The sequence below is a fragment of the Ochotona curzoniae genome, unplaced genomic scaffold (assembly GCF_017591425.1).
Source record: "Ochotona curzoniae isolate NIBS_2020 unplaced genomic scaffold, NIBS_Ocur_1.0 contig_605, whole genome shotgun sequence".
Lineage (NCBI taxonomy): Eukaryota > Metazoa > Chordata > Mammalia > Lagomorpha > Ochotonidae > Ochotona > Ochotona curzoniae.
Window position 1 is genome coordinate 3,517,497 of NW_024466491.1, and position 14,228 is coordinate 3,531,724.

Here is a 14,228-nt window from a genome sequence, read left to right on the forward strand (position 1 = left end):
ACAGCCCGCCCCTTCCCTGGTACCTGAAGGCAGTGGGGCCGGAGAGAAGGGGGGCAGGTGCAGGGGCCTCTGAGGTCACTTCTGCAATCCTTGTCCTCCCCACCCTCGGGGGGCAGCTGGAGTTGGGCGTGGGGAGTGCCTTGGAGGCCTGGAGTGTCAGGGTGATGGGGGAACCTACCCAGTAGAATCTGAGCAAGAAGAAGTTCGGGGCCTAGGGAAGGGGGCACATCAAACCCCACGGCCCGCGTCTGAAGGGGGCTGACTGGCAGGGCCCCAGGCCTGGCCCCTGCACCTCGGCCAGGGTGCAGGAACTTGACAGGATCCTGGGGCCGGGTGGGGAGGCAGCCACGGGAGGAGCCTTGAGTCAAGGTCTAGGAAGACGAGAGGCCGAGCCAAGCCCGGGAGCCCCGAGGTGGGCCGGCTCAGCAAGGGCCTGCATGGGCCCTGGAGCAGCCTGGCTGGAGAGTCGAGGGTCAAGGGGCAGTGTCCTTGGGCCTGTCCCCAGGACGGACAGTGGCGGTGGGTGGCAGGCGGTGGCCCCAACAGTTGGGGCTGGAGAGCTCCAGTGAGCATCCCGTCTTATTTGGCAAAAGCTCATTTTCTTTCAAAGTTCGAAGACTCGCTTAACGAAGCGGTTGGGGAGGCGGCGGCCATGGAGGGGGACGCCCCCCCCCCGCCCCCGTCCACCCCGGCGGAGGGTTCACTGGCCCTGGGGCCCCCGCTGGGGTGGGGGTGACGCACGGCCTGCAGCTCCACATAAGTCTTCGAGACATTTAGCCTACGAGTCCCCCCACCCCCTCGAATCCCCCACCCCCCACAGGCACTGCCACCACAGAAACGCACATTGGAAACCGCTTGTGGGCTTAACAGCGCACACACACAAATATAATATAGACAAAACTGTACAGCACGGCCCGGCCGGGCGGCCGCACAGACACCCAGAGCCGCTGGCTCCCAGGTGGGTGCAGGGTGTGTTCAGAACCGTTTGGGGAGCAAGACCTGGCCCCACAGCCTGCAGTGAGGCCGGGGGGGCAGGCAGGGCTGCTGTGCTGGGGCTGGGCAAGGAAGCCCCCGGCAGGACGCACACCTCGTCCTCTCAGGGGAGTTGATGCCTAGCCTGGTCAGGACCTTTCAGCCGGACCACCTGCCCAGAGGAGGGCAGGGGAGCCCTCGGCCCCGGGGGCTCCCCACACGGAGTGGGGAGGGCGGGAGGAAGCCGCCAAGGAAAGTGCAGCCGGCTTGGAGGGCCGAGGACTGGGCGGGCGGTAAGGCGGTGCTGCGGGCAGGCGGTCCCCGCAGCAGGGACCGGCCCGGGTCATGTGGCCACGGCCTCCAGGTAGCTCTGCAGCTTGCGCACCGTGCTCTCATCCAGGGAGAAGAGGTCGAAGTCGAAGGTGGTGTTGGTGACGTTGAAGTGGCCCGTCTCCTCGATCAGGTTCACGATCTGCAGGGTGACCGGGCGGGGGACCTCAGGGCGGGGTGACCCGGGCAGGACCACCTCAGGGCTGGAGGTGGGGGCGGGGCGGGGCTGCCCTGCCCCCCAGCGCCCCCCCCGGCGCCCCCCCCCCCGCGCCCCCCGGCCTGCCCTACCTGCTGTAGCACGTTGCGTTCCCGCAGCGCCATCAGCCGTCTGTGCAGCTCGACCAGCTCGTCAGTGTAGGCCTGGGGGGACGGGCGGGTCAGCAGGTGCCGCGGCCCCCGCCCTCCCACCGGCAGCCCCTCCCCAGCGCCCACCTTGTCGTAGCCGCCTTTCTTGAGAATCTTTTCCGGCTTGCTACAGGGCTCTGGGCTCCGTCGGCCTGGTGCCTGCAGGAACCCACAAGCCAGGCCTCGGCTCAGCACCTGCGCTGGCCTCCCAGGCCCCAGGGCCGGCCCTCCCGCCAAGCTCACCTTGCTGTTTGCGGGCGGGGGCTTCTGGGGGGGCGGGGGCTCGCGGCCAGGCAGGCAGGAGTCAGCGCTGTTGTCGCTCTCGCTATCGCTGAAGCTCAACCTGCAGACACGTGGCGGTCAGCCCCCACCAGCCATGGGACCCAAGAGCACCGAGCCCTGGCTCTGGCCCGGGGGTGTCTGGGACAACGGAAGCTGCCTTGGCACAATCCATCACTGAGGTATGCAGGCAGCCGGCCAGGCCTGTCCCCTGCCTAAGGACACGCTAGCGGCCCCGGGCTCCTGGCTGCAGGGGACCGGGCAGGCTGAATCCCCTCAGTCCCTGGCCGCAGAATCCCTGCCTGATCCTGTGCCCCCTCCCCGGCGTCCAGCTCACCCCCCACCCACGAAGGCTGTTTCCTAGAACTTCTCCACTCCCTCCCGCGCCCTCTCCCCAGGCCTGGCTCCGGCTGCCCTGGTCACCCAGGTGGCACTGCCACCCACGTCACTCCCCTCCCAGCAGGTGGCAGCGGGCTGCCCCAGAGCAAGCCAGGGAGGGAGGGAGGAGGGAGGTGTCCCAGCAGCACCTGCTCAGGGTTTTCTCCCAGACCCCCTCCCCCCAGCTGACAGCCACTCCCAACTCAGAGGGGCTGCAGGGACTGGGAGTACCAAGACAGAGGGGCTTGTGGGGGGCTGCCCACCCCCACCCCCAGTCCTGGCCCCACCGTGCGGTCACCTGGAGTCCCGCCCAGGGTTGGTCTTGACGGTGGCCTCCTCTCCTGATGACGAGTCGTCTTCGTCCGACTCCTCGGACTGCAAGTCCTCCACCATGGAGCGCAGGGGGCCTGGAGGGGCGAAGTGACAAGGGCGAACAGGCTCAGCGCCTTCCCCTGCCACCCCCGCCACCCCGAGGGGCCCCGTCACTGCCCCCTACCTTCCTGGGGCTGCCCACAGGCCCCAGGGCCCTCCATTCCCAAGGTGCGGGGATCAGGGCTCCCCCTTGGCGGGGAGGGCGCGGACACCACAGCCAGGCTGGGACGCTCTGCTGGGCTCGGGGTGTCTGCCCCCAGCTGCCCCTCAGCCGCCCCCAGCCCACTGTCCTCCCCTTTCTCCTGAGGCGCCCGGTTCCAGTCCCCTACAGATGGCATCTTGGTTTATATCCCGGTTACCAAGGCAACGGAGGGACACAAAGCCCTCAATTACCTTGGTCACATGGTCTGGCTCTAGCAGGTTCCCTCCCTTCTCAGCAGATAAGAGCCCTTGGCGAGAGTGTGGGCTTCCAGGGTCCCATCCCCCAGCCCAGGGTCTGGGTCTGGGTTGGGGGAGGGTGCTGGGGGTCCCAGGTCATTCTCCCAGTCCTCCACTCCAGGTGGCCCGCCCCCCACGGCCACTGGGAGGAGCCTGGGAACACACAGGGCTGTCCCCCTGCCCCTGACGGACCCCGGGCCCCCGAGGCCACCCCCTCCCTGGGACGCACCTTGGCTGTGGTTCTGAGACGGCTCGAAATCCGAGTCGGAGCTGGAGTCGGAGCTGGAGCTGGAGTTGGATGGGCTGGACGCAGCGGACTGCACCCCGTGGGGCAGCCGGGGGAGGGGGAGAAGCAGCACATCTCAGGCCACTGGCACTGGTACAGGCACCTGGCTGTCCCCCCTGGGGACGGCACGGCAAAGACCGCCCCGGGCACCCTCACCCCAAACCCGGAGGGAGATGCAGGCTGCAACGGGAGGGCTGGGCCGGTGCATGCCTGTGTGCCTGAGTGTCCTATGGGTGCAAGTGTCTGTATGTATGCGCAGGGCACCAGGACCAACGCCAGTGAGCCAGGCACTGTGCCCTGCCAGTTGCCCACCGCCATGTGGCCGCCAGGGGCCAAAGGTACAACAAGCGGGACAAACTGAAGGGGCAAGAAGTACTAGGAGTGCCGGCATGAGGACGTGTGTGTGCACTCAGGCCCCAGGGCCCCAAGACGGGGCTGGAGGGCCGGGCTGCCCAGCAGCCTCCCTGGGGACACAGAATATAGCCTGTTCCTGCAGGCTCAAAGCCCCTCGCCTGTCGCACCCCACAGAGGGCAAATGGGGTACCTTTGGGGGAAGGGGCCTCTCTTCCCACCCAGCCGCTGCAGACACAGCTTGCCAAAGCCCCACCAGCCCACCTGCCTGCCCTCTCCCAGACACAGGCTGACTCCTGCCTCAGCAGCCCTGTTTGAACATGGCTTCACCAACCGGCTCACGCAGTCCCCACTTGTAAGCTTCAACTTTCCCATCTCTGAGGGAGCTGCATGGCTTACTGCTGTTGGGGGACTTCAGAGAGCTCTGCCAACCTCCCCCCACACACGTGACCCCATAGTTGTGGGCAGCAGCCGAGTCGGCTCGGCACCACCACCTAGTGGAACGTGCCATCACACCTGGGGCCTGGAGGCCACCCAGCTCCTGTGCACTGGCAGAGGCCAGCTCTGGGTCCTCCCATGTGGCCTGGGGCGGGCAGGAAACGCATCCAGGAGGCTGGTGCTCCAGGAGATGGGCAGAGCAGACAGGGCAGCCAGCTCAGGGCCCGAAGCAGCCTCTCAACGTGGGGGAGGGCAGGGCACGGGCTCCAACTGCAGTGGCTGCAGTGCCCACAGGGAACCCTGGGCTGGACACCAGCCCTAACCCTGCATGCCGGCACCCCAGTGCCCTGCATGAACTCCCCAGAAGACAGCCCAGTGCAGGAACCTGGGGCAGCTGGACAGGGTGGGGCCTATGGCCAATGCAACCCCACCCAGCCTCAGGGGAGGTGGCTCATCTTCCGCCATTGCTAACTGGGGTAAGTGCTGGGTGCTGGGCCACAGCAGCCTACGTGTGTCTAGAGCCAGGGGTGGTGGTAGGATACAGGGTCACCCCAGCCCCAACTAGCCCCCGCCGGTACTGTCCCTGCCAAGAGGCACCCCAGGAGCCGCACCCAGCCAACCTGGGGGTCATGCTCCCCTCTGTGGCAGTTTGGGTTTGTTCACACCCGGGGGCGTTGACACCAAGGCCAGGGCAGATCCTGCTGCCCCCGGTCAGCCCCTCCTGGGAGGCGCAGCTGTTGCTCCTATGGTCCGTGTCCTCTGGTGGGGGACACTGGGGTCCCCACAGGGGCAGGCCAACGTGGAAATCCCACGTCTCCCCAGTGTGCAGCTCAGTAGCCATGCTCATGCCCTGGGGAGCAGAGCGGTGGGCTGCCTGGTGGGGTGCCCCACTGGCAGAGGGCATAAGCTCCTGCAGCCGACCATGGGGCTCACGGGGGACGCAGACCCTGGCCTCACACGGGGACACTGAACCCCGAGTCCACTTCCCAGAGCTGAGAGCGAGCTGGGCCCCACTCACCTCGGACTTGTAGGAAGCCTCGTCCTCGGAGTTAGACTCGCCCACCTCCAGCGCCTTCCGGGACTCCCTGGACTCGCCCTCGGTCTTGCCTCGGTCCCCCTTGCTGCTGCTTCTGTCCTTGGCCGGCTTCTTGTCCGGGAAGGAGGAAGATGAGGTGCGGGGCGAGGTGCCCGGGGCGCTGCGGGCCCCCTTGGAGCTGTTCTTCTTGGGCTTCTTGGCGCTGGGCTTGGGCGAGTCCGCGGCGGCCGGCCGCTTGCTGGAGGCCTTGGGCGGTGCCGGCGGCGGGGCGCCCCCCTTGGGAGACAGGCTCTCCAGCTTGGGCTCCTTGAAGGCGGCCTTGGGCGGCGGTGCCTTCTCCTCCTTGGGCAGCCGGCCCTCGGCCAGCTTGCGCGCCGCGTCCTTGGCGCCCTTGGCCTGCTCGCGCTCCAGCTCCTTGGAGGAGCCCTTGCTCTCCGAGTCCTTGCGCGTTCGCTCTCGGTGCTCCTTGGTCACCTTGTGCGGCTTGGGGGGCTTGCTGCTGCTCTCCTTGTTGGCGTCCTGTCGGAGGGTGGGGAATGCCGAGGCAGGGAGGGTCACACACACACATCCCGGGCTGCCCTGTGCCCACTACCACGCGGAGTCCTGCTTCCCGGGCGGCGGAAGAGCCAGGGGGCAGGTTAGAGCTTCACGCGCGGCTGTCCCTTCAGACTACGAGGTGGCGTAGCTGCGTGACCCCTCTGAGGTACAAAGAGACCCCGAGGCACAGCACACCACACAAGCCTGGCCTCCCGGGGCTGCCCCGCCCAGCTGAGCACCTGAGCCGGCAGTCAGCCTTCACTGAGGAGGAGTCGGTGGGGCAGGTCCCCGGAGGCAAGCGGGGCACTCGGGGCTCAGGGTGGCATCCCCACCTTCCACAACCACCAGCGCCCCCCTGAATGAGGGGTGCCCTTCCCTGCCCCCAGGGGAGAGGGCGAGCACCCAGCCCTGAGGGTCAGCAGCCTTCGTGGTGCCCTGAGCTTCTCTCGTCACTCCTGTCCTCCTTGCCTGCCCCCCTGCACACTGGCCCCATGCACGCCTGGTTGGGGCTCCCTGCGGTGGGATCGTTGTCCTCCCTGTGGGCACCCCACTAGCAGCACCTCCTCCTGGGGCCCTCACCCAGCCTCCGAGGAGCCACACGGCCTTGCTCCCAGCTCCAATACTGAGCAGTTGGTGCCACGCTCTGCTGTATGAAGGCTCAGGCCGCACCTTCCCGTCCCAGCCCCGGGGGCCGGCTTCCCTGAAGGAAGGGCAAGGGGGAGGCGGGTGGGAAGCAGGGGCTGCCCCAGGTGACAGCAGCCCCTCCTGGAGGCACGCAGGCGCCAGCTCCCCGAATCTCACTCACAATGTCAAGTTGCGGTGAGGGCCCACCAAGTCTCCATCTCAATGTCGCCCACAAACCCCAGAACAGTGAGGAATGGAGGTGCAGAGAGAGAGAGAGCAGCGGTCAGTGGACCAACATGAGACAGCGCCCAGGGAGCCCTCTACGTGGCCCTTGGGGCACAGCACAGACAGGGCCTCCACTCCTGCCCCTGCAGGCTGTATGCCCTGCCGGCCCTGCCACTGGAGGCACGGGCTACAGGCAGGCACAGCCATCCTCCTGTGGCTGCCCTGGCCCGGGGGAGGGCTGACGGCAGAGAAGCAACGGCACAGTCTGGAGCGAGAGTTGCAGCTGGGGGAGAAGCGGCTCGCGGGCGCAATGCCAGGACGGCGCCACAGACAGGGCCTCGGGGAGCAGATGGCGAGGCCGGCCACAGGACCCGATACTGGCCAGAGGGTTCCCGGGAGTGTGGCAGGGGGAGCTAGGCTGGCTTGGGGGCTCCCAGAAGGATCAAGAGACACCCGGGGTACCCACCCCCATCACGGCGCATGGCTCCAGTGGTGACCAGGCGACAAGGACTGACCCACAAGCGGCAGCCGGGCCCTCCTCTCCCTGCCCCAAGCAGATTTCCAAAGAGCCCTGGGGGGCAGTGAGGCAGCGAGGGCCCCCACAGGAAGTCCTCTGACCTCCCCTCCGCAGGGCAGCCAAGAGCCCAGCACAGGAAGCCCTGCTCCAGCCCCAAGACCCAGACGGGGGTGGCCCGAGACCTGCTCGCCAGCCCTGCCTGCGAGGCCCACAGGCGAGAGAAGGAGCAGACAGATGCGAGCGGAGGACAGACCCTCGGCCTCACAAGTGCAACAAGACGAGCGGTGACTGCGCAGAGCTGCGCAGAGGGTGAAGGCGTGTGAGAGTCTGTGTGCACGACGCCACGGCCCGCAGTCTCAATCCAAGGTCTGCCCTCAGGCAGGTGCTGGGACGGTCCAGCCAGAGAGGCCTCCGAACGGCCCAGGGCGCCCCCAGCCTGGGCGAGGCGAGAGGACACAGCGTTTCAGCTCTCCGCACACTGGCCATGGCTTTGGCCCTGCACAGGAAGCCCCCTCCCTCTGTGGCAGCCACTGCCAGAGAAGCAAAGTCTGGAACGGCCCAGGGTAGGCCCAGTCCAGGCTGTGGGCTCCAAGACGCGGGCGGCTGGAGTACAGCCCAAGATGCAAATAGCCCGAAGCCACTGTGGGGGCAGGGGCTGCAGGAGGGGCGTGGAGGAAAGGGGTCCAGACCTGTGTGGGCTTCACATGGAGGGTCTCTGGCCTCAAGACAAATGGGATGAGGCCCCTGGACCACCTGGCCTACGCTTGGCACCCTAAGGAAGCGGCATGGAGTGGCAGGGCGCAGAGCGCTTGAGGAGGAAGCCGCCACGGAGCGAGTGCGGGTGCAGAAGGCCCACGTGGCAGTGGGAGGAAACCTGGCCAGGCCGGGGTTGGGCCTTCTGCCTCACTAACCTTGCAGCCGTGGGACGGTTTGGTCTTCTTGGGGTCAGAGAAGGCAGAGAGTGGAATTGTGGGTAACATGGGGTAGTCGGGGCTGGGCCTGGACACCGACTCTGCTCCTTCGGGAATTACCATCACCTAGTGACAAAGAAGAGACAGACGTTACCAGGGCGGGCGGGGGCCGCGGGGTGGGGCCTGGCCATCGCTCGCCTCCAGCGGGGAGCAGGTGCAGCGGCTCTGTGGTGGGGAGCCAAGAGAAGCCAGGGTCCCAGGATGGCTGGGCCCGGGGGAGCGGGGGAGCGGCGTGGCCTCAGGGCGAGGGGGCTCAGTGGCCAAGACGACAGGCGCGTGGTGGGAGTGCGCCAGGAAGCGTGAGGAAGCGTGGCGACCAAGCCCGGCTAGGGAGAGGAGGGGTCAGCAGGAGGGGCTGGGCAGAAGCCGCCCTGGCAGGTCCCACGTGTCTCCTCCTCCCCTGGCTGGCAGCCGAAGCTGACGGGGCGCCAGCAAGAGAAGACCTGTGCGGGCGGGCCTGCCCATTCCCGCCCACTCCTGTCCAAGCTGCCAGAGCAAGGAAGCCGCAGGGTGACGAGCAAGGGCCTGGGGTCCGAAAAGAAGAGCTCGTGGACACGCCTGCCCGGCTCCCGTGGGACTCCCAAGACACCTGCTGTGTTGAGCAGGGTGAGGTGAGGATGGCGGGGTGAGCCGAAGGCTTCCAGAGGGCAGTGTCATCCAGGAGCCGCAGGCGCCTGGCACTCTGGGCTGAGCCAGGCCCTCTGTCTGGGGTCACTGACATGGCACAGTCCCAGGACGTGGGGCTCAAAGAGGCAGCAGGGCCCGGCTCTGGGCAAGGGTGGTATACCCCAGATGCAACTGCCCCAGACCTTGCCTTGGCCTGATGCCCCCAGGAGGCATGGCTGGCTTGCCCCAGGCCCCTCCTACTGTCCTTGGCACACAGCTGGTCCCTCTCCAGCTCCACCCCGGCCTGACGCTCCCTCGGCAAAGCGCAGTTTCCCCAGCGACAGACCCTCAGCGCAAGGCAAGAAGAGCAAGGGTAACGCAGGCTGTGCTGTTCCCACTGCAGGAACCACCGCCCCGACCCCCAGGAGACCCCCAGCCAGGGGCAGGACGCACGGCTGCTCTCCACTGTGGCCGGCTCAGCTCTTCCTCCAGCCCTCCCAGTACAGCCTGCCGCCGGCCCGTGCCGCTCAGATATCGGGGCACAGCGGCCTGGTCAGGGCATCTCCCGGACGGAGCCACAGTCCCACGAAGGCCCCGGCAGGTTCTGGAGCAGTCACCTGCTCCCGGGGCAGCCCTGGCGGCCAGCTGGCAGCTGCCCTGCTGCGTCGGCCCTTCCTACGGAGCCGGATCTGCCCTCCCCTCACGCGCTGCCTCCTCCCCACCCCGGGTTTTATGTGTTTAGACGACGCCCTCCTCACAGCCTTCATCTCGGCAGAGCAAAGGAAACCGCCACCCACCCGGAGCTCAGGGAGGCCCGGGGACGCAGCTGCTCCCCAGGGACGCGACAAGGAAGCCTGTGGACAGGCTGGGGGTGGGCATGGGGGGACGCCCAGAAACACCGTGTGGAAACACAGACGCGTGGCCACGCAAAGCGGGAGCAGAGCAGAGCCGGGAAGGGGGCTCCCTCAACGCCGCATACAGCACCCCACACACCACTCCCTAGCCTCCCTGGTCCAGATTGGAGCCACGCAAGAAGCCTGGCAGAGGGACACGGCAGCACATGCTCAGCTTGCTGCCACCAGCGAGTAGGATCCTCGGGTGGATGGAAACAAGGTTCCCAAGAGAGGAACGAAGAGGCAATGGCGACTGCCTGAGCACACGGCGCCCGACGCCCCTGCCTCCCCCACGCCACGCACGGTGCACACCCCGCCCACGCTCAAAGACCCGGCAGCGGCACCCCGGCTGCAAGCCTGCACTGCGTCTCTCAGCCCTGCCTGGAGAGCCTGCTGGGGTCACAGGTCCCCCGGGCCCCCAGCCACCTGCCTCCCAGGCCAGCAGGGACGGGGCTGGGCTGATGCCCAGCACAGGGGGCACTCACCCCTCCGGCCATGAGCAGCTTGTAGCGGAACTCGGTGGTGGGGTTGTTGAAGGTGAGTTTCTCACAGCGCAGGTGGTTCACGGGCGGGTTGCCCTCCGGGTTCAGGAACAGGTCGTAGGTGAAGCAGACCTTCCGGGGCTCCTCCTGCAACCAGGAAAACAAGCGAGCTGGCTCAGGGTCAGAGGGCGGCCCTTGCAGTGGCTGTCCCCACAGATATCAGCGTGGCCAGCAGCGTCCCTACAGGTCCACGGGTGGCGTTCCTGTCCGGGGCCTGCAAGGCTCCTGCAGCCCCACAGCCGCCACAGCCAAAAGGGGAAACTGAGGATCCCAGACAAGCGGCCAAGACCCAACCCCAATGTCTGAAGTCCCTGCACGGAGTCCCCTGCCACACAACAGGACAGGACTGGAGTGGTCACAGGCACCGTAACACAAGGCCCCGCACATCAGCTCGGGGCAGGCACAGGATGTTTGTGGAAGAGGGAATGAGGATTTCCTAGGCCGTGGCTGGCATGAAGAACAGGCCGGGGCCAGCATTACGGCATAGCAGGTCAAGTTCCCAGCTGCAATATTGGCGTCCTATTTGTGCAGCCTGAGAAAGCCTGAAGACAGCCCGGCCCATGCACACATTACCCAGACACAGTGGGAACGTCCACGGGGACAGGGCCTGGGGTTACAGCAGGAAGGGACAGCCAATGGGGTGTCCTTCCTTTTAGGGGCCTGGTGAGCACGGGGCAGGCCAGTGCCATGAAGCTAAGCCACCGCCTGGGAGGCATGCATCCACAATGTCCTGCCTGGGCCTGGTCCCCAGCCTGGCTCCCGAGTTCACTCTGTGTCCTGGGGGGTAAGGGGTGGGGCGGGGTACTAGAGTTCCGGCCACCCATGTGGGGGCCTAGGGGGATTCCTGACTCGCAGCTTCAGCCCTGGGTTGCTGTGCACACATGGAAGTGAGCCAGTGGATAGAAGACCTCTCTCCTCTCTGTAGCTGACTTTCAAATTAAAATCCATCTTAAAACAGAGAAATCGGGCCCGGCGCGGTGGCGCAAGTGGTTAAAGGTCCTCGCCTCGCACGCCCGGGATCCCATATGGGCGCCGGTTCTAATCCCGGCAGCCCCGCTTCCCTTCCAGCTCCCTGCCTGTGGCCTGGGAAAGCAGTCGAGGACGGCCCAAAGCTTTGGGAACCTGCACCCGCGTGGGAGACCCGGAAGAGGCTCCTGGCTTCGGATCGGCATAGCATCGGCCGTTGCGCTCACTTGGGGAGTGAATCATCGGACGGAAGATCTTCCTCTCTGTCTCTCCTCTCTGTATATCTGCCTTTCCAATGAAAAAATAATAAAAATAAATCTTTAAAAAAAAAAAACAGAGAAATCAGCCAGCCCACGTGGGCACAGGCGGCTGGATGCAGCCCTGAGGGACACAGCTTTGCCCAGCCCTCTGTCCTCCATCACTCTGCATGATACACCCTGAACTGCCAACGCACAGCATCTCTGCTCCACATCCCTCCTCCCTGGGGGGAGAAGGGGGTTCGTTCCACCGGCCTGAGGACCCCTCACCTGCACCTGCACGCCGCCTCCCCACTGCCCAAGCAGACAGAATTAGCTGGGGGCTGGGCGCTCTGGGCATGACCCGAGGGGGCAGCTGCCTTGCAGGGCACTGTGTCCCTGTGTCCCTGTGTCCCTGCTCAGCGTGGAACCTGCTTGGAGGGTGGGCGGAGCAGCACACGAGAAAGGGCTTGGTCTCCACACCAGGCTGTGTCCAGTGGAGGCGGTGGGCCGGGCCTAGGCCTCAGAACTGCCGAGAGCAAGTGGAGCAGCCCTCATTCCACCTCCAGGCAAACACGGAGAAGGGGACGGGGGCAGGTCCACCCCCGTGGATACAGCAGGACGGCACTGCTACACCCCCCGGGTCATCTGCTCCATCACCACCATGGACATGGGCGTGCTCTCGGGTACCCACCAACAGACAGGCCACAAACAAGGAGGGTGAAGAGCGGGCGCTGGGTGCTCATGGGGCTTCAGGGCAACCTGGGAGACAGACCCCTGAGTCATGATGTGTAGCTCGCACCTCCATGCTGGGTGCTGACTGCCACAAACAACAAGCCTGTGTTCTCTGAGGGGCCCTGGGACCCTTGAGGAGGGGCGCCTGGCGGGGAGCGGCTGGGCGCAAGCAGACGGAGGCGGGGCTGCCCGGCTTCCTCCTCCCGCACAGCCTGCGGGGGCGCTCCGGCTCTGGCTCAGGGCTCCGCTGGGGGAGTCTTGCTCCATCTCCTGCCTCGCTGAAGAACCAGCAGAAGCTGAAGACCCCCACCCCCGACCACCCATCGCGACCTCCAGCCTCAGCGCCGGTCTCAGTGGCCAGCTCTCCTGGCGTGGCGGCCCGGCCCCAGCCTGCTGCTGCCTGGTCCCAAGTGGCCTGGCGCACAGAGAGCCCCGCTGACCCTCCGGGGCGCTCGCAGCAAGCAGCCCAACCCAGTGGGAGCTCAGGATGGCCCCGTGGCTGTGCTGCTGTGGGCCCTCCCGCCAGGCTCCTGGCTGAGCCCCACAGGAAGTTCCTGGGATCTCTGTACCAGTCTGGGTGGAAACCCTGCATCTTGGAGGGGCAATGGTCGCCAGGGGAGACACAGTCCTGCCCGACACCCAGAAGGAAACAGGATGGGAACAGGGGGAGGCAGTGGCTGTGGGTCAGGCAGAGGCCTCTCCTGCAGCGCCAGAAGAAACTGCGAGGCTGAGGAGGCTGGGACCCTGGCCTGGGAGCGTGGTGCCTAGAGAGGCAGACTCCAGCCCCTTGGCACACAATGGCCACGCCACAAGCAGCCCCCACCCCCAGGCCACAGGCATCCACGCCAAGCCAGCGGCTGTCCCTCCTCAGCAGCCCAGATGTGGCAGAACTGGTCCAGCGGGTGCTGGTGCCCAAGCCGCAGCCACGCTCCAGCCTCAGGCCTGGCTTTGTGCCAGGCTGGGGCATTCCTGCCCGCACCCCTCAGGTGAAAGGTCATAAAGGCTCCTAGCTCCCTGCTGTGTGCCTGGCAAGGTAGTGGATGATGGCCCAAACACTTGGGCTGTTGCAACCTGCATGGGAGACCAAAATGGCATTCCGGGCTCCTGGCTTCTGTTGGCCCCTGCCCACAGCAGCCACGCTCCAGCCAGGCAGAAGGCAGGAGCCTGCACCTCTGTCCTGGTTTCCCACGTGAGTCGCAGCAACCCAAGGACTTGAGCCGTCATCTGCATCTAGCGAGGATGCACGCTAGAAGGAAGTGATTGGAAGTAGAGCTAAGCTTGTCCCCAGGCGTGCCAACATATGGGAGGCAGCCATCAAGAGCAGAGGGATGGGCGAGCTGGAGTGGGGGCAGGGGGCAGGGGTTGGGGTACTGCCCTCCTCTGCCTCGGGTCTTCCACAGTAAGGGCATGCTCGCGGCTCTCACAAATACACAGATTCTAACACTCACACACCAACATTCACAAACCCACAATGAACGCACACGTTCAGGTCCTGGCTTTCACACTCACTCATACACCTCACCACACCCACTCTGTCTCACACACACTCGGGGTATACCTAGGTCCGCAGCCTGACTCCCTCCAAGAAGGGCTGACTTCTGTCCTGTGCAAACATACTCACAAAGGCACAGGGGCAGGTGCCAGGTACACGGGGAGATGTGTGGGGCAGGAGAGGCCTTACACCCCACAGCTGAGGGCCTGGGCTACATTCCCAGAGCAAATGGAGGAGGGCGGGGGCAGCCCCTAACTTCCTGCCCATCACTACAGCCAGCTCTGGGAGAGACCACTGCCGCCGTGGCACAGGGGGCCGTGACACCACCACGCACCAGCGGACCAGGCACAGGGGGCCGTGACACCACCACGCACCAGCGGACCAGGCACAGGGAGCCGTGACACCACCACGCATCAGTGGACGTGGCACAGGGAGCCGTGACACCACCACGCACCAGCGGACCAGGCAAGGGAAGAGAGCACCCCAATTTGTGCTATCAAAGGCTGTCTGATCCCACAGTTCCTGCCAGGCAGAGCCCAGGCATGGCCCAGGCATGAGTGGCAGGCACAAGCCACCCCACTCACAGGGAGCACTGTGCCACAGCTGCAGGGCACATGTCATTGTCGCCCAATCGTTGTCCTTCCAGGAACATCTCAAGG

General features: G+C 66.1%; 1 protein-coding gene across 2 annotated transcripts in view; it reads right to left on the minus strand.

Annotated features, from left to right (window-relative positions):
- Nucleotides 1-849: 849 nt before the first annotated feature.
- MLLT1 (MLLT1 super elongation complex subunit) overlaps nucleotides 850-14,228 on the minus strand; it is a 28,331-nt gene continuing 14,952 nt past the window's right edge. For both annotated transcript variants that reach the window (XM_040990804.1, XM_040990803.1), the window contains 9 exons: nucleotides 10,084-10,227; nucleotides 8,040-8,165; nucleotides 5,208-5,744; nucleotides 3,344-3,431; nucleotides 2,603-2,711; nucleotides 1,891-1,990; nucleotides 1,735-1,806; nucleotides 1,591-1,662; nucleotides 850-1,444 (listed from right to left, as the gene is read on the minus strand). In XM_040990804.1, coding sequence (XP_040846738.1) covers nucleotides 1,316-1,444; nucleotides 1,591-1,662; nucleotides 1,735-1,806; nucleotides 1,891-1,990; nucleotides 2,603-2,711; nucleotides 3,344-3,431; nucleotides 5,208-5,744; nucleotides 8,040-8,165; nucleotides 10,084-10,227 — 1,377 coding nt within the window. In that variant the 3' untranslated portion in view covers nucleotides 850-1,315. The remainder of the gene's footprint in view (nucleotides 1,445-1,590; nucleotides 1,663-1,734; nucleotides 1,807-1,890; nucleotides 1,991-2,602; nucleotides 2,712-3,343; nucleotides 3,432-5,207; nucleotides 5,745-8,039; nucleotides 8,166-10,083; nucleotides 10,228-14,228) is intronic.